The sequence below is a fragment of the Epargyreus clarus genome, unplaced genomic scaffold (genome assembly GCF_041222505.1).
Source record: "Epargyreus clarus isolate Ecla_fem2 unplaced genomic scaffold, WU_Ecla_fem_2.2 ptg000016l, whole genome shotgun sequence".
Taxonomy (NCBI): domain Eukaryota; kingdom Metazoa; phylum Arthropoda; class Insecta; order Lepidoptera; family Hesperiidae; genus Epargyreus; species Epargyreus clarus.
In genome coordinates this window covers 1,554,141-1,574,970 of record NW_027332224.1, presented here as the reverse complement: position 1 = coordinate 1,574,970, position 20,830 = coordinate 1,554,141, and the positions used below count along the sequence as shown (strand labels likewise).

Sequence of the window (20,830 nt, the reverse complement as noted above, 5' to 3'; positions counted from 1 at the left end):
GTTATTGGCTAGGTTAGATAGGAACAGATAAGTAAATAAATCAAACTAGGTGGTAAAACTCTGCGAGTGAACCGGTCCAATTTACATTAATTCAATAGTTAAGAAAAGAAAAAGGAGTTCAAGGTCAAATTTTTCATCGTATATCTCTGTCTAGCTACTTCATTATAACAAATGTCTAATCTATATACTTTACATGGGAGGCACCTCTGCATCATCAGGATTGAAGAATTGAAGGTCATATCTTCCATCATATGTCTCTACTCAAAGACCTTATCATATATTCGTAAGCTCCAAATGCCTAAGTTGTATGGTTGAGGCAGGAGGCACTTCTGCATTATCAGAGTTGAAGAGTAGAAGGTCAAATATTCCATCATATATCTCTACCTATCAACCTTATTGAATATTCATAAGCATCAAATGCCTAACTTGTATGGTTGAGGCAGGAGGCACCTCTGCATTATCAGAGTTGAAGAGTAGAAGGTCAAATTTTCCATCATATATCTCTACCTATCAACCTTATTGAATATTCATAAGCATCAAATGCCTAACTTGTATGGTTGAGGCAGGAGGCACCTCTGCATTATCAGAGTTGAAGAGTAGAAGGTCAAATTTTCCATCATATATCTCAACTTATGGACTTTATTAAATATCCATAAGTTCCAAATGCCTAACTTGTATGGTTGAGGCAGGAGGCACTTCTGCATTACCAGGGTTGAAGAGTTGAAGGTCAAATTTTCCATCATATCATGATAACCTAGACACTCAATGTTCATTTTAAGTTTCATGAGAATTGAGTGGGCAGAAGGTAAGTTGTCATAAAATATGTAAAAAGCAGGGGTAGTGATGATGAGTTCCACCCCATAACTTAAATTCTAATCATCAGAGCGTACTACTGTTAAGGTAGGAAAGTACCGCAACGAAACACCCTTTCATATGAAAAAAATAAAATTGAAATTGGTTAAGAAATACTCGACTTATTCAAGTTTATATGAAATCGGGTTTTTCCAATTTTCCGGGAAAACTGGCGGAAATTTTCAAATTTCCTTGAAATGGGACCCCCTGTGAAACTAGCCGCATACAATGGTGTATGAATCATGTCGATCGGTCGCGGCATCGCGAAAAAATCGCCGAACAAACATAAAAAAAAAAAAAAAAAAAAAAAAAAAATATATATATACGGTCGAATTGAGTAACCTCCTCCTTTTTCGAAGTCGGTTAAAAATGCAAATAATTTTACATATTTATTTACATAAATACAATTCGATAGTATTCGTAATCAATCAAATATTATATCACCTGAAATCTACATCAGTAAATACAATTATTGATCAATATAATCATGTCGTTTCTCGGATATCTGAATTTATTCGAATCAGTCATTGTGTAGGACATTTTTAATAACAAACGTCAATTGTATATTACAAGAAACGAGTTTTCTTTGTGTCGGACACAAACTTTGTGTCGTGTCTGTTTCTGTGGCACATTTAAATAATAGATTGTGTATATGATGCTGAATTCATATGGACTAAATTTTCTATTATGATGTATTTTAAACCAATAAATAAGGTTTAACTTTAGGTCGCTATTTTTATACAATTTAATTTATCTATCGATCAATATGGGATTTCGTCTGAACGACACGTTAAGTGTCTATAAATATAAACAAAATTTTGAATAGAAAATTATGCAAATCTGTTTAAATAATAAATATAAAAACTTTATTAATCTGTAGATAACATTGTTTATTACACTTATTTTAACACGAAATTAATTTTCACAAATTAAACCCAATATCATCATTTGTCCCGCTTGGGCCTGAGTTTCCTCTCAGAGAAAGGTTTATACCATAGTTCATATCTGGCCAAGTTTCTTTAAAACCTTGAAACCTAGAGAGGCCGAATTTGAAGCCATCACATTTACCCAATAAGTCATTCTAAGTATAAAATTGTAACACATAAAGTTCTAATGCCGATTCTGCTCTTCCCTTTCCCTGGCCTTCATTTCTAATTCCTCCTCCTCCCTTGTCAAGGGCACGGTACTGTGATTGTATAGCCCTTGTGCCATCAGCTGTAGAGCCAATGGGTTCCGCTGACCAGACGCCTTTTTGATCTTGGCGCGTTTGTTCTGGAACCAGATCTTGATCTGGGCTTCCGCGAGCCCTAACTCCGCTGCGAGGGCCTGCCGTCTCCGCTCAGTGAGGTAGCGGTTTTCCGCGAATTCATGCTGTAACAAAAATATTTATTTGACATATGTAAATCGTAACAATTAGTAGTTAGTATTAAGATCTGGTTTTTATGACTAATTTTATTTAGTTCATCGGTATCCAGTGGAATATATCCAATAGAATACTGTGGTAAGGAAGACATACTTTTCCGAGGCGTGCTCAGATGTAGCAGCGCATCTGTGGCAATCCTATCTGGGGTTGATTACAGATGCCCATGGGCGGCAGTAGCCACTTACCATCAGGTGGACTGCGTGCTCGTCTGCTAATCCCATATTATAAAAAAAAGTATAGTTCTACATTTACATTATTATTGAGGCATACGTTTTATGGCTTTCTATTTCGATTAGTAGTTGCATTGTAATGAGTAGTTATTCCAGTGAGTTCGTTAAATGCATTCGAGCGAATATTACTAACTTTCCGCAAAATGTCTGTCATATAATACTAAGGCCCCATGACAAATTCTACTTTTAGCATCGACGATCGACAATACTGCTTTCCGGTAGATAGACGCAGCGATCAAATGATACACCCCGCACGGACGGTCCCACCTACATTTGTTCGCTCAATGCAGTAATTGAACGCTAAAAATGCTACGCAGAATTAATACTCTTGCTAAAACGCGTTAATAATACCGCGTCCGAACACAGCAAGTTCCCATAATGTTAAACAGCATCGATTACTATCGATACAATCACCAAAACGTGAATCGTCGCTGCCAAAAGTAACATGCTTTGTTTTTGTTTTTATAATATAGAAGTAGCAGACGAGCAGTCCACCTGATGGTAAGTGTCTTCTGCCGCCCATGGACATTTGTAATCAACCCCACATAGGATTAGATATTCCTACCTGAGGTCGGCCACAGATGCGCCGCTACCCCTGAGGACTAAGCTGACACACCCTTCAAACCGGAACACAGTAGCGCCTAACACTGCTGTTATTAGATAGAAATAGGTGTGGCGATGGTGCCGCCGGAGTCGACACAAAGAGTTCTACCACCTTCAAATGTCTGCTAGAGCCTTAAGTTTTTAAGTCTGAAGAATACAGTGTTAAGAGACAAGTGTCTACGATTAGATTACTAACAGATCCACCACAAAAGGAATTAAATTACATTAATACCTTTAGCCTCGCAAGCTGTGGTCCTGAGAATGCGGTTCGGGGTCTCTTCTCATCGGTAGGACCCTCCCCGGGAGGTTTCTTCGGTCTTCTGGTGCGAGGACCTGCAGATAAATATGTAATATCAATCCTTTATCTAACAAAATATAGATACTTGCTGGCATTTTCAGTATAATATGTTTTATGAGAAAATATAGCAAAAATTGATAGTCATTAATGCTGTAGGTATAGTCGTGAGATGAAAAATTAATAGTGTAATTAATTAACTTATAAATAATACTGTGACAACTTATAATTAATTATATTGAAAAAAGGTGTATTTTAATCTGTATTTTAGATATTTATAATAATAAAAAACCATTACTAGCAATTAATACTTATGAATGTAAGTTATGATAATGACATTTTTTTTCTTTAATAATTTGTAATACTTAAGTCTGTAAATTATGATATTTGTATACCTGAAAGGATCGAATATAGCGCACTTTTTGTAACCATTTTAATACCTGTAAGATCTATGTTCACAAATAAACAGATTTGATTTGATTTGAAAACCCTCAAGTATAAATTGATACTTAGTTTAAGGCACAAAGACAATTCTCAGGGCACTAAATTGCAATCTTATAGTAAGTTTTGAGTATTAAAATAAATATTATAAGAAGCTGTTAAAAACTAAACAAACAATGAATAATAAAACAGGGAATTACCAATTTTTAAATATAATCAATCATGGAAATAGGTATAGTCCGCGTAAAACTGCTAGTCCGCTCTGAATATAGAAATTAATCGCGTCGCCGTAGCAAATAGTATGACTACACCTGCTCGCAACAACTTCAGCGGACTAGCAGTTTGGCGCGGACTATAATCCACACAAACTAGGAATTATTATTAATTTGATTTATTGAATAGTTACTTAAAATGTCATTAGAGAACAATTTTTATATACGAGTAATATGTAGTTACAATAGTTAGCACACAAAAAGCAAACATGGAACATAAAAACACAAACACAAAAAGCTGATACAATTGCAAACAGAAACATAACGGACACGAAGCACAGGCAGAAACGGGGCAGACACAAACGAGGCAGTCACAAACGAGGCGGACACAAACGAGGCAGGCAGAAACAAGGCGGGCACGACGTCACGGAGCTCGAAGAAGTTCCCGTCAAGCGAACGATGCAATATCTTAACCAAGTCAAATTTTACCAAAATGGCGTCTTTATAAAATTGATCAAAATATTGCACCGACCGCCTGATGGGTGCTGGGGTGTTGTGGGGTCGTCTGCTGGAAAATGTTAGTGTAACACTAGATCTAAATATTACATAAATGTACAATCATTTGTATTTATCTCTTAGTAATTTGTTAATACACAATCGTTTGGGCAACTTTTAATCTAATTATGTACACCTTAAAAATATTAAAACAAAACTTACTTATTGGAAATATTTCATTAATTTTTAATATTTAAATTTCAATTACGAGTTTAAATAATTTTTGGGCCTTTTTCTTATTTTTATTATGCATGCTTACTCACGCGTGCCCCATCCGAATGCGTGACGCTTGCATCCTATCTTTAAATAGATGTTTTTCCTATCATGCACGCTGCACGAATGCTTTAAATATATGTTTTACCTCTTATGCACGGCACGCGTGTGTGAAATGCGTGCAGGCTTACGTCTATGTGACGCGAAATACCTTTAGTATTTTTCATTTTTTTTGTATAATATAGGAGTAGCAGACGAGCATGCAGTCCACCTGATGGTAAGTGGCTACTACCGCCCATGGACATCTGTAATCAACCTCAGATAGGATTAGATATTCCTACCTGACGTCGGCCACAGATGCGCCGCTACCCCTGAGGACTAAGCTGGAACGCCTCGGAAAAGTCTGTCTCCCTACCACACCCTTCAAACCGGAACACAGCAGCGCCTGACAACTGATTTTATAACGTATAAATAGGTGTGGCGTTGGTGCCGCCGGAGTCGAACCACAAAGGGTTCTACCACCTTCAAACTTTTTTTGAATGTATCATATGTATGTAGGTTTTGGTACGGGATTCGATATCCCGACCCTAAAATTGAGATCGACTTTCAAACTACTACACTACCATATCAATTTGACCTTCTCTATATTAATTACATGTCAATAAAATAATTACCTACTTTAGGTATATGTAATAAGTACACTTATATACATAAATTAATTTACTCACTTAATTTTCTTTTTATACGTACAACCAATTATTTAGACTATATTATTATTACACGTACATAAATATTTTTACAGGCCTTATATTAGCTTCACTTGTATGTTTGTCAGTGAGTAACTCCGTTTTTCAGTAGAAAGAGATCAACATACATCCTTATCTTATCCTGCATGTATGAAAGAATGAAATAGAATACCGAAAGCTTTTCAGTTGATTTTATCATAAAAGCGTGTTTTTTAGTTTTTTGAACTATATTTTTTTATGTTTGTCTGTAGTTACTTCTTTACCTAACTCATAGATTAGTAAAGATACTTCGCCGCCTTGAAATTGAATGAAGCCACAAATGGCTTATTATCGTAAGTTATTTTTTTGAATTCTTGACAAATATAAACATTTTAGAGAAAATTTACGAATAAATAACGAATACTGCGTAATTTACATGAATTTACATAATAAATAAATAATTATTTCAAATATTTTAGGGATATTTTAGCACGGATACGTGGCAAAACTTTTTTACGCAAGTATTTCAATTCTCAAAACTGCGTACATTTTCTAGTTAGGAGTGAGTAATCTTTACTAATCTATGACCTAACTAGTAACTTTAATAAAAAAATGATATTCACATAATACTTCATAACAATTAACTAAAATGAATGACATATTACCTATATGGTCTATATCACTCCTACAATTTAGACGAACCCAACGACACCTCATATGTTAAACCCAAGCCGTTTGGGCTGCAGCGTGACAAGAAATTACAGTTTCTTGCCTCAGTCGTTTACTTGTATCTACAGACATTGACCGTGTCAGACACGTGCCATGACAGACAAAATAATATTTGTTTAAGATTAACACTGATCTTAATTATTTATAAAGATACTATTTATGTTTATCTAAAACAAATTGTCTGCCACACTACGTGTCTGATACGCTTATTGTCTGTTAATAAAACTAACCACACCTACTCTTGGAAAGTACTAAACAGATTTCGAAATAATTTTAAATAACTTACACGAGTGACATTAACATTTCAATCAAAGATATGGTCCGCATAAAACTGCTAGTCCGCTCTGAATATAGAAATGAATGGCGTCGCCATAGCAAATTGTATGACTACACCTGCTCGCAACAACTTCAGAGAGGACTAGCAGTTTGGCGCGGACTATACCTAGGGTCCCTGTGTAAAACCAAAAAACCTTTCGCGTCAAGATAATCTCTACATATAAAATTCACTTGTCACATCGTATGTCTGTCAACTCAAGACAGGATAATTACTTTTTAGTCATTTTGAGAGAATATCCTTTTATTTATGAAATCCTGACTTTATCTTAGTTGATTTATTTGTATTTTTTATAACATTAACTTTTGTAAGGGCTTAAGGCTTAATAAAGGTGGTAGAACCGGGTTCGACTCCGGCGGCACCACCGCCTCACCTATTTCTGTTATAATAGCAGTGTTAAGCGCTGCTGTGTTCTGGTTTGAAGTGTGGTAAGAGAGACATACTTTTCCGAGGCATTCCAGCTTTGTCCTCAGGGCTAACGGCGCATCAGTGGCCGACCTCAGGTAAGAATCTAATCTTATCAGGGGTTGATTACAGATGTCCCTGGGCAGTAGCCACTTACCATCAGGTGGACTGCATGCTCGTCTGCTACTTCAATATCATAAAGAAAATATTAGGTAAAATACAACTTCAGCTGGGAATCTAATCTTATCTGGGGTTGATTACAAATGCCCATGGACGGCAGTAGCGACTTACCATCAGGTGGACTGCATGCTCGTCTGATACTTCAATATCATAAAGAAAATATTAGGTAAAATACAACTTCAGTTAGGAATCTAATCTTATCTGGGGTTGATTACAAATGCCCATGGACGGCAGTAGCGACTTACCATCAGGTGGACTGCATGCTTACAATATAATAAAGTATAGAATAAAATACGTCAGTAGGTACAATATAAAGAAAATACCGGATAAAATACAAACAAAACATAAAAACACAAGAAAAACCGCACACAAAAACTAGTCCAACACTACAACCACTTGCTGGCGAATTAATAAAAACAGCTGACATGTTAATTAATTAGCAAAGGTCATACACCATTAATCATGGGACCCATAACCATGCATCATACACATAAAGCCGTCAGATGTGCAGTTTTATGCAACTAACTTCAGGTTATCACGATATCGCGAGATAACTCGTGGTTTAATTCGCTTTGTAAATTAAAAAGCCGACGAAATAAACGGACTTTTGTTGAAATTAAGAAATAAAATATAATAAACAGAATTTTGTTGCAAATAAAAAAAAAACAACAAAATTAAAAGTGGAATAAAACAATAAAAATGTATTTTATTTAATAATATTGAAGTAGTTAACGAGCATCCAGTCCACTGCTGTGGACATCTGTAGTCAACCCCAGATAGGATTAGGAGTAGGAAAGATTGCAGTCCATCTGATGGTAAGTAGCTACTGCCGCCCATAGACATCTGTAATCAGCTCCAGATAGAATTCCATTCCTACCTGTGGTTGGTCACAATGCGTTACCGCTAATGACTAAGCTGGAACGCCTCGGAAAAGTATATCTCCCTTACCACACCTCAAACCAGAAGCGCTTAACACTGCTGTTATAACAGAAAAGGTGTGGCGGTGATGCCGGAATCAACCCATAAAGGGTTCTACCGCCTACAAACTAACAAGATTTGTATAAAAACTTGTAGAAACCCATAACTTTCCTATGACAGCCTCCTAACAACATGATCGATGGGAGGTCAGTGGCCTTAACCTTTTTTGACTTTTAACTGTTTTTTTGACCGCGACGGGGACAATTTTTTGTGCCTAAACGCAGTAGAGTCAGTCAATTTGACGCTCTTTATGATGTCAGTTTCACGGTTTATATAAGACCCTTTTATTATTATACGCGAGAAACTATAAGCTAACAAAATAATTGTTATAAAAAACCTCACTACTTAAAAAATATAGCTGTCACTCCCACATTTTAGACGAATCCAACGACACCTCATATGTCGACAACGAATAAGACACACATAAATAATTAAGTACATACGGTCGAATAACATTACCCTCCGATTTTTTTTAAATTGAGAAAAGTTTTTAGTTACATATTAGTTAGTCAATCTTGGACATAAGTCGGTGGATACCAATATTATATATTCTGTACATCTACTTAGTTGTATCCTATGCATTCACTTGGTCAAGTTGGATCTAAACAAAGGTCCAGTTTATTTTACAATGCTAGGAGACCGACGCCACGCCTTTTTTTGTAATAACCGCTCTTTTATGTAGCGCTGCTGTGTTCTGGTTTGAAGGATATGGTAAGAGCGACACATGACGTATTTTAACTTAATAATCAAGTGTAGCAACGCTATCGCCGATCTCGGATAGGGGTCTACTGAATTGAATCTGAACTACTAGGAAACTGGAGTCCTACTCCAATTTTATCTGAGGTTGATACAGGTGACCATACGTCCATGACTATTTCCAGGTGAACTGCAAGGTCCTTTGCTACATTTATATGAGCAATACCGGGAAGTAGGTCGGTTAAACTTTCAAAGTTTCGCCACATACCTATCTACAATACAATCTATAACACATGCAATCGAAGTAAAATTAAAGGTTTTAATATAAAAATACAGTAAAATCTTTACTAAAATAAATATTCAATAAATCCATTTATTGATTTTTTTAATATAATTCAATTTCACAATTTTTGTTTAACTTTATTTTGGTTAGCATTCGATTTTTATTAATCTTGTTTTATTATTATTCTAATACTAATAAATTTTAATTTTAATTTAACTTTCCAAATTTCGCGCCATACGAGTACACACAATCGAAATAAATGCTTTCAATATATAAGACTAGTAAATTCTTTACTAAAATAAATATTCAATAAATATATTTGTTGTTGCATTATTTAATTTTATTTTAAATTTATAATTTTAGTATCACTTTTATTTAGTTAGCATTCGATTTTTATTATTATGTTTTATTATTATACTGCAATTAGAATTTACCAATGAATTTTCCTATTAAATAAAAAGATTTTAATTTTAAAACGTTCAACGGACAGACAGACCGACTTGTTAAATATTAGATGACAAAAAGTAAGGAATTTGATACGGTAATACTTATAATTGGATAACAGATTCGTTTTGTTTGACACTGACTGCGGTGGGTCTTAGGATTAAAAAACTTTCAAAATGTTTTAACTTACACTTTCCATGATCAATTTATAAATCTCACTGAGTTTTTTTATAATATAGGAGTAGCAAACGAAAATGCAGCCCAGCTACTGCTGGCTACTGCCCTCCATGGACATCTGTAATCAACCCCAGAAAAAAACTGTTTCCTACCTGAGATCGCTCACAGATGCGCCGCTACTTCTGAAGACTAAGCTGGAATGCTTCGGATAAAGTATGTCTTTCTTACCATACAATTTTTCCTTCAAACTAGAACAAAACAGCGCTTAACACTGCTGTTATGAGGCAGAATTATGCGTGGCGATGGTGCCGCCGGAGACGAACCACAGAGAGTTCTACCACCTTTAAAAACTTATCCGTCAAGTAGTAAATATAAATTTACGTAGTAGTATAACGTAGTAGTAGTTACGTATTAAGTAGTAAATATAAGTTTGAGAACAATTAACATTACAATTACATTACATAACAAAATAATTACCTACAAATTAAATCTATGAAAAATTACTCGTAAGATTAAGTGACAGTTAAATTCTTACAATAATTTAATAGTAATTTATCCTAATTCAATATTTATGTAAATTGGAGCCATTTTAAATTATATTCCTTAACATAACACAATAATATAATTTTCAAGACACGTATAAAATTAAATCAACAATAATTCATGCTACCTACTCTGTTTTAATTTTTGTACTATCATTTAATTATTCACATCAATATATAATGACAATAACAACAAATTAATAATAACTTAATATTAGACACACAGTCACACATAAAAACATGCAAACACACAAAGATATTAATGCACACACAATACATATTAAAATTTGTAAACACAAACACAAAACATAAATAAATAAGGAAGCAATCATTTTGTCAGAAATTATACTCAATTAATTGGATAATAATACCCAATTTAATTGAATAAATTAAATTATATTCCTCACGTGAATGGTGTGCCCTCTCGTACTTACTTCGTCCTAAAACAAAAGAGAAAATACCAATTAGACAACATAAATAATTCAATTTGACAACACAAATAATTAAATTAGATAACATAAATTATAAAATTTATTTTTGAGATAAAAAATAATTTAATTACGTTATAAAAATATATTTTTATTGTTAATAATTATAAATTCTTAATCTAATTAAATTCAGGTTCAGTATGTTTGTATCCGTAACACTCAAAAAGTAGTCGATAAAATGACTTGAAATTTCAACATGACGTTGCATTTATCTATAAGCGTGTTTTTATATACAATTTATCCCGAAGTTGTCATCGTAATAGAACATATATTTATTTGCTTCATAAGCACCTAATTAATATAAGACTGAGACACAGGTAAGCGTGCTAGTGTTGAGTTAGTATTTAATATATTTTTCAAAACATTGATAATGATATATTTCTATAGTTTTCGATATCGAAGATGATAGAACCCTCCGTGGTTCGAGTCTGGATGCACTAACGCGACATCTTATTTTAGCCTTATAACAACAGTTTTGCAATCTAATGGTTAGTGGCAAGTAGCAACTGTCGTACACGAACATGCATAATTAATCCTAGATAGGAATAAAGTCCTATCTGAGGTCGGCCACAGCAATGCTTAGTTGGAAGACCTCAGATATATATCGTTTAACACACCCTTCAAACCAGAACACAGCAGCGCTACACTGCTGTTATAACAGAAATAGGTGTACCGGTGGTGCCGGAGTCGAACCAACAGAGTTCAACCTTCAAAATATTTTATAATAAGAATGAAAAGTAATTTTTGGTCAATTCCATTTATAACTTAAACGCCCATTTCTCGACCACGAAATGAATAATTTATTTTGAATAATAGTGGTACAATAAATACCAAAATTTATCATTTAATAGAGCAAAATGGCGGCGTTGCGACCATAATGAAGCGATTAATGTCCGAGCTAGTAATTTATAACATTATTTGCATACTAGCTGTGTGAAGTTTATCCGGTTTCATACATATTACATACAGACGAAATTGTGAACATTTGCGGTTTAGGAATTTATTTATTTGCTATTTTTTATTAGGAATAGCAGATAAGTATGCAGTAAACGGCAGTGATAGCCTAGTGGTTAAGAAACTCGGCCTCTCGATCGAGGGGACCGAGGTTCAAATCCCAGGTACGCACCACGGATTTTTCGAAATTATGTGTGTATTAGAAATTAATTATCACTTGCTAAAACGGTGAAGGAAAACATCGTGAGGAAACCTGCATCTCAGGTATGCTGGTTTCCTCACGATGTTTTCCTTTATGATTTATAAAAAAAAATCTCAAAGGTATGTGAAGTCTACCAATACGCACTTGTCCAGCGCGATGGACTATGGCCTAATCCTTCTCATTCTGAGAGGAGACCCGTGCCCAGCACTGGGACAGTAATGGGTTGATGATGATGATAATGATGAGCATGCAATCCACCTGATGGTAAGTGGCTGATGCCCATGGACATCTGTAATCAACCCCAGATAGGATTTGACATTCCTACCTGAGGTCGGCCACAGATGCGCCGCTACCCCTGAGGACTAAGCTGGAACGCCTCGGAAAAGTATCCCTTACCACACTCAAACCAGAACACAGCAGCGCTTAACACTGCTGTTATAACAGAAATAGGTGTGGCGGTGGTGCCGGAGTCGAACCACAAAGGGTTCTACCTTCAAACCTATTGGATCTATCTGATCTTAATCAATAATTCCCATGAATGTTTATAACCTTGCACAAACCCGGGACCCAAACCGGATCGGATGCCACCAACGTTGCACGTTAATGAAGACATTTCACTCCATACAACCCATTATAACGTTTTAAATGATAAGTAAACTACATTTTTACAACCAAAATATGTTTTATTGCGTTCACGTAAGATTCATTTTACATTAAACAGTTTTGCCATGGACAAATTAATTTATTTTCAAATGTCTTATTCGAAAATTTTTGAAATTTAAAACGAATTCACAAATGTCCGCTCTTTTAAATTTTAACTTTAAATCTTAAAGCGTAAAGTTAAAATTCGTTTGTTTTTTACAAATTCTTTAATAATAACTCGAAGGGTAAGGTTTAAAGAGTTTTAAATTTTATTACAATGGAAGTAAGATTGATTTAAAATTGTGTTTATTATAACTTATAAATACAAATTGTAATTAAAATTTATGACCATTTACGACTATTTAGGGCTTGTTTATGGCTCGTAAAGGATCAAAGGTGATCACGGAAGCCAAAATGGCCGACGGCACTTCCTGTATGAAATTTGCATTAAAATTCAATTCTAATTGCTTTAAATTTCTTTTTAATTGGAAATAGTATAAATTCCTGATATTATTGCAATTTTAATTGCTTTTGTTTTATTTATTTTAATTGTTTTGTTAACGGTCGAAATTTAAATATTAATTGGGCCACATAACTATTATTTCAAACATAGGTTATCTATATATATAAAAACGAGCTTTTGCCCGCGGTTTCGCTCGCGTTACGAAGTAATATTTTCATCCCCTATTATATTCCCTTGGGGGTAGAATTGATCAAAATCCTTTCTAAGCGGATGCCTACGTCATTACATCTACCTGCATGCCAAATTTCAGCCCGATCCGTCCAGTGGTTTGGGCTGTGCGTTGATAGATCACTATGTCAGTCAGGCACCTTTGAGTTATGTATATTTAGATGAATGTTTGTCTGTATGTCCTTTATAGAATCGTTAACTATGCATTTGATCATGATCTTGGGCAAAGTTGTTTAACATGAGCCCACGAAGGTTTCTGAGTTGGTGCGACCAATTTTCGACAGTAACGCCACTGTCATTCCAATGAATACAAATTGTCAGTTATCTGTCATGTTATTATCTTATATATAAAATTCTCGTGTCACAATGTTAGTTACCGTACTCCTCCGAAACGGCTTTACCGATTTTCACCAAATTTTATATGCTTATTCAGTAGGTCTGAGAATCGGCTACTATCTATTTTTCATACCCCTAACTGATAAGGGTTGTTCAGCCTTAACATTTTTTTATTTATATGGCAACACAACGTTTGTCGGGTCAGCTAGTTTTTTTATATATTTCACTAATAAGTAGTAAGTTATAAGAGACGATGAGACTTCTTCTTCTTCTTCTTGGTTCTTTAAATAATTCTCTTCGCGCTTTTAGACCTCCGGTGACCCAAAAGCTGGGGCTTACCTCGGCCAACAAATTGTCAATTCAGCGAGGTAATGCTGCTAGTATCTTGGGTACACTTCCACGGGGCAGCGATAGATTACAATTTTATTTAGTTTTTTAGTCCAAATAGTGTTTAATTGTATTAAAAAGTTAAATATATCGGTAAAACTTAAATATATCGGTTATGTATTACAGGAACATTTTTTTAATATTACATATTTTTGAAAGTTGATAGATCTAATATATTACGACTGGGGAGGTACCATTGTGAAGGTGGTAGAACCCTTTGTGGTTCGACTCCGGCGGCACCACCGCCACACCTATTTCTGCCTAATAACAGCAGTGTTAGGCGCTGCTGTGTTCCGGTTTGAAGGGTCTGGTAAAGGGGACAGACTTTTCCGAGGCGTTCCAGCTTAGTCCTCAGGGCTAGCGGCGCATCTGTGGCCGACCTTAGGTAGGAATATCTAATCCTATCTGGGGTTGATTACAGATGTCCATGGGCGGCAGTAGCCACTTACCATCAGGTGGACTGCATGCTCTCCTAGGTATGCAGGTTTCCTCACGATGTTCTCCTTCAACGTTACAGCAAGTGATAATTAATTTCTAATACACACATAACTGAAAAATCATAGGCCTGGGATTTGAACCTCGGTTTAACCACTAAGCTATCACTGCAAAGGAATAGGTACTTAAAATTGCCGAACCTTATCATCGCTATACCTACATGTAGGTATATATAGAATACGTCTGTCCGTCCCAACGTCTTAATTAGTGCTCCGGTGGGTGGTCTGGCCTTATCTGAGCTTCGTTGGTACCTTTTTTATCTCGACATGTTGTTTGAACTTGTTCCATATCTTTTGTTTTAGTATGACTCGAAATGCGAAATATAATACGCGGTATCGATCTTTCGTTGTTAATAACCAATCTGTAGATAGGCCTATCAATGATCTTTTGTTTTAGTATGACTCGAAAAGCGAAATTTACGCGGTATCGATCTTTCGTTGTTAATAACCAATCTGTAGATATGCCTACCAATGATCTTTTGTTTTAGTATGACTCGAAAAGCGAAATTTAATACGCGGTACCGACCTTTCGTTGTTAATAACCAATCTGCAGATAGGCCTATCAATGATCTTTTGTTTTAGTATGACTCGAAAAGCGAAATTTAATACGCGGTATCGATGCGGTTGTTAATAACCAATCTATAGATAGGACTACCAAAGATAGATTTTGCAATTTCTTCTTATCATATTGTCCAATTTCGCTATACAATGTTACTCTCCGTAAATAATGATGTATATATTTTTTATTATATAATAGTAGCAGACGAGCATGCAGTCCACCTGATGGTAAGCGGCTACTGCCGCTCATGGACATCTGTGTTTAATTCCAGATAGGATTAGATATTCTTCATAGATTTAAAATTTTTTCGCTGCGCAACCATCCTGAGGTCGACCACAGATGCACCGTTATACTTAAGACTAAGCTGGAACGCCTCCGAAAAGTTTTTTTTTTGTAATAAAATAGGAGTAGCAGACGAGCATGCAGTCCACCTGATAGTAAGTGCCTACTGCCGCTCATGGACATCTATAATCAACTCCAGATAAGATTAGATTCTTAACTGAGGTAGGTCACAGATATACCGCTACCTATGAGGACTAAGCTGGAACGCCTCGGAAAAGTTTGTCTCCCTTACCACACTCAAACCAAAACACAGCAGCGCTTAACACTGCTGTTATAACAGACATAAATGTGTCGGTGGTGCCGCCTCGAACCACCGGATTCGACCTCCAAAATATGATGTGGGTAAGTAAATGAAATACAAATGTGCGCTGCCATCATTACAAATGATGTGGAAACACTGTCACCACTTCAAAAGCGACGCTGGTGGTCGAACGACGACATTTTTGACACATTTTCACTTTACACGAAACGGTTTGACCAACATGATTGATATATCAACTGTTAGCGTTTTAGTTTAGTTCGTGGGATTAAATAGACTAATTTTAGTCAGGTACTCCACAGTAGGTAATAAGCTCCAAGTAGAAAAAATGATTTTTTTATTGATAGTCTAGACGTTAAGACACTCGGTCGATCGAACGAAGGGTCCGAGGTTCAAATCCCAGGCACGCACCTGACTTTTCAGTCATGTGCGTATTAGAACTTAATTATCACTTGCTTAAACCGTGAAGGAAAACATTGCGAGGAAACCTGCATACCTGAGAATTCTGAAAAAATCTTTTCAAAGTATGTGAAGTCTACCAATACGCACTTGGTCAGCGCGGTAGACTATGGCCTAATCCTTCTCAGTCAGGGAGGAGACCCGTACCTTATAACACTTGTAAGGTGGTAGAATTATTTTTGGGTTCTGGTTTGGGTGTGGAAGAAAGACATACTTTTCCGAGGCATTCCAGCTTAGTCCTCAAAAGTAGCGGCACCTGTGGCTGACCGCAGGAAATCTAATCTTATTGTTGATTACACTTATCCACGGGCAGTAGCCACTAACCATCAGGTGGACTGCATGCTCGTCTGCTACTCCTATAAAACAGCCAGTGGCCCCTCGCCACACAAAACTTTGTCGGCCAAAGCAAACAAGTAGACGTAAAAAGTAAAAAAACAAGACAAGACGGCTCAATTACTTCACACAAGCAATCTCTAAATAGACTAAGGGTTGTTACACAAAAACCACCCTTTTACCTTGGGCCGAAGGTACTAAATAGTGTTTTAGTGAACCACAATCGAATTCTTCAGTTAATCCTTTGGAAACGCTAAGTAACGGATTTTCAACTCTACTTAAGACAGATAGAATTGATTTTAACTTGTTATTCCTTGTTAAAACAGGTCGACTGACTTACAAGATGGGTGTTAGCGATTCTGAACCGTTTTGTCTAAGTTTTAAGTCGATTTTTGAAGTAGAAGTCAGTACCGTCGATGTCCGTATAACTTGAAATGTTTTGGTGACATGAATGTACGACGCGTGGACAGAGATGGTTTGGAGTGGTTGTTCTTCAAAAATGTTTGGAAGTTAAGCGTATTTTTTTGAACATTATGATATTTTATGTCATTAAGTCAATATGGTCAGTATATTTATTTATTTGTATTTATTTATTTTTAAACTAAGGGTTACAAAGCGTAAACTTTAATGCCTTATGGCAGCGTTTTCCAACCTTTTTCAGTCCACGGACCCTTAGGAAATCAAGCACATTTTTCACGGACCCCCTTAATAAAATGAAGAGCAAAAAAAGAAAGACCGATTTATGTATTTTTTTTTAGATTAATAATAGTGTTATACATCATTGGATGCATCTTTTTTATTTTTTTGAAATACCGTGTGCTTACATCACGTTTTTCTAATAAAACTGGTTTGCTGATTTTTCGTTTAGCGACTGTTTTGCATTTAATGAGCAATTTATGTATGGTCCGGAGATGACACCGCGGACCCCCATACATAATATACTCGCGGACCTCGAGTGGTCCGCGGACCACAGGTTGGGAAACGCGGCCTTATGGCATTCTCTGCCAGTCGACCCTGGGTGATAGCGATAACATGTGGTAGGCATAAACAAGAAATACAAACTTAAAAAAAAAACATACAATATCTACATGTAACAATAATAAATAAATATAAAAATATAATATATACAAATAAATAAAAACAGTGTTAAGTCAATATGGTATTTTTGGTATCTTTGTTTTTTTTTATAATTTATTCCTGATTACGATTAATTTGCATGAGAGGAAGCTGTAGGTATTCGAGGCGTTCCAACTTAGTCCTCAGCGGTAGGAACGCATGTGTCCTCAGGTAGGACTGTAATTACCTGGGGTTGATTACAGATGTTCTTACGGCAATGGCCACTTACCATCAGATGGACTGCATGCTCCTTTGCTACTCCTATATTATTATATATTTGACCGACCTCAGATACAATTGTTGTTCTTTTGACGAACGCGAAGTGAAGCAGTCAACAAACCTGTTTGTCGCGCAAAGGGCCGCAGGTTCGATTCTCTGGTCTGCTCCGATTATGGATCTGGGTTTTGTGGTACCCAAATATTTGTCTATGTGTGTGTCCATGATACAGGGACTCCAACTGAGGGGTATTGACTATTGAGTGTAAAAAGCGTATTTTTTTTACTTTTAGGTTGATTATAGATGTCCATACGACTTACCATCAAATGGACTGTTTCCTTTAACGCAATGGTCTCTTACCATCGTTGAACTACATGTTACTTTAATATTATAGTACTAACAACGACTCCACACCTCCCGCGCGTTGGGTGGTCAGACCACCCGGAACCGCGCCATACATCTGTTTGTCAAATTAGGCGCCAGAGCTGCCCTCTGTGCGATACTTGCGTAACATCCCACTGTCCCACTGCTGGGCACGGTTAGAGGGGCTTAAAAATGAAGTGCTCTAGCTAAGAGCGATTCGTATACTTGGCATATGTAGGTATCATGCATACGACATTATTGTTGTCAACTACTGTCCCACTGCTGGGACAGCGGTAATTTAAGACGATTTATTAGTAATTTAAGACGACCCGCGTGGCGGAGCGGTCACCATACCGGTCTGACGCGCAAAGGGTCCCGGGTTCGATCCCCGGCCTGACAGAAATCTAAATGATGAATTTAGATTTCTGTTTCTGGGTCTGGGTGTTTGTGTATTTGTCTATGTGTGTGTCCATGGCACCCACGACACAGGGAATCCTAGTGTGGGGCTGTGAGTGTAGAAAGTGTTTGTTTATAGCCGATCTAAGCTGGACTTTAATCCTATCCCATCTGGACATCTGGAATGGACATCTGTAATTAACTTGGGTTGATCACAGATGTCCATTTTTTATAATAGAGAAGTAGCAGTCGAGCATGAAGTCCACCTGGTGGTAAGTGGCTACTGCCGCTCACGGGCATTTATAATTGCCCGTGATTCCTACTTGAGGTCGGCCACAGATGCGCCGCTACTAAGGACTAAGCTGGAACGCCTCGGAAAATTATATCTCCCTTACCACACATCAAACCAGAACACAGCAGCGCTTAACACTGCTGTTATAACAGAAAGGTGTGGCGGTGGTGCCGCCGGAGTCGAACCAGAGGGTTCTACCACCTTTAAACAATTATAATTTAACGGATTTACGCGTTTATGCCTTATTGCCTATTCAAGGTTCGATCTGATAAGATCGTTACAATCGGTTATTATTGTATGGTATTCGTAGCCCAGTGGTTCTCAAAGTTTGGGAACGTATGATGTCGATTATCAATATTTCTTTGACCGCGGAGGGTAATGTATTGCGAGAGTATACAGGTATGTATGTACTAGAAAAGGTTTAACAAATCATCCATTGGAACCTGGGTTCCAAGCTTCTTACATTTTTATGTTTTACTTCAGTAAAATATAGGTAAACATATTTTTTATCATTACTTCCAGAATTTGATACTTATAAGCGAGGGAATGACATATAAAAAACGAATAATGCTGTTTTAGTTTTTTAGCAAAATCGGCCTCGTAACTCCTTTCAGCATTTTCAGCTAATTCTTATAGATTCGGATTTGACCCTGAAGGCTATTTGAAAAAATTATCCTATGTACAAAAAAAAACAACAATAAAAAAAACATTATCGATGTCTTTTTTCGCTCTAGGTATCTATCATCTCTATCGTATATTAGATAGGCTCTATCATATATTAGAAGTTGAGAACCACTGCCCCACAAGAATGCTACATATGCAACGGTCCGCTTTACCCGCGCCGGTTACGGTATGCCAATTAACCAAATTGTTTGAATTTCAATTATTGCAATAAATTCATAAGTAACGAAACTTTTGGCTCCCACTAATTAGGTTTTAGATCGTTAAAACAATTAGTAGTTTATATTTACATATTATTAGTTGTCCTTAAAGAAAACGTTAGGAAATGTCCTTAGGTTATGTCTTAAAAAATGTTAGAAAATGTCCTTAGGTTATATCGTAAAAAATGTTAGGAAATGTCCTTAGGTTATGTCGTAAAAAATGTTAGAAAAAGTTCTTAGGTTTCAAAGTGAAAAAAATGTTAGAAAATGTCCTTAGATTGACTTATTTTTTTTTTTTTAAAATGCTGTGATAATGTGTATACCCTCGTTAAATGATGGTCGAAGATGGTTTTAGCAAACGAGCATGCTCCACCTGATGGTAAGTGGCTACTGCCGCCCATAGACATCTGTAATCAACCCCTGATAAGATTAGCCTACCGGAGGCCGCACCGAAACAGGAGCGTTGCTCCCCAGGCAGAAATAGGTGTGGCGACGGTGCCGCCGGAGTCGACCCACAAAGAGAGGTGGTAGACTTGTAGGACCTTATAATTTAGTCCTCAGGGGTAGTAGCGCATCTTCTCCAAAATAAAAGGGTACCACCGTTAGTCAAGTGCGGATTAGTAGACTTCTTATACCTTTGAGAACTTTCGTTTATTGAATTCTCAGGCATATAGGTAACTTTCCTATTTTTTTTATTCCTAAGTTTTACTTCTCTTAACAAAACATTCTACAGAATATTTTTAAAGTGGATCGGAGTTACGCGCGCCAATGTAACACATATTTTATTTTTAGTAATTTTGTTGTTATATTTTTCGAACGTATGTCTCATTCTTTGTCCCGCTGCAGCACAAACGGCTTGACGGATTAACATATGATAACGTTGGATTCGTCTAAATTGTGGGAGTGACATATAGGTATTTATAAGCAGAAGTCGATTTTTTTATAGTAATTAATAATTTATAATATATTTTCTTATTCCCATACATAGATTAGTAAAGATACTTCGCCGCCTTGAAATTGAATGAAGCCACAAACGGCTTATTTTAGTAAGTTCTTTTTTTGAATCCTTGACAAATAAAAACATTTTTAGAGAAAATTTACGA

At 36.2% G+C, this 20,830-nt stretch overlaps 1 protein-coding gene across 2 annotated transcripts in view; it reads right to left on the bottom strand.

The window, feature by feature from the left end:
- Positions 1-1,223: 1,223 nt before the first annotated feature.
- Inv (invected homeodomain) overlaps positions 1,224-20,830 on the bottom strand; it is an 88,175-nt gene continuing 68,568 nt past the window's right edge. Inside the window, exons 4-6 of one of the 2 annotated variants that reach the window (XM_073081613.1) lie at positions 10,725-10,757; positions 3,341-3,441; positions 1,224-2,223 (exon numbers count right to left, since the gene is read on the bottom strand). In XM_073081613.1, coding sequence (XP_072937714.1) covers positions 1,963-2,223; positions 3,341-3,441; positions 10,725-10,757 — 395 coding nt within the window. In that variant the 3' untranslated portion in view covers positions 1,224-1,962. The remainder of the gene's footprint in view (positions 2,224-3,340; positions 3,442-10,724; positions 10,758-20,830) is intronic. The other variant, XM_073081614.1, reaches the window with a different exon arrangement.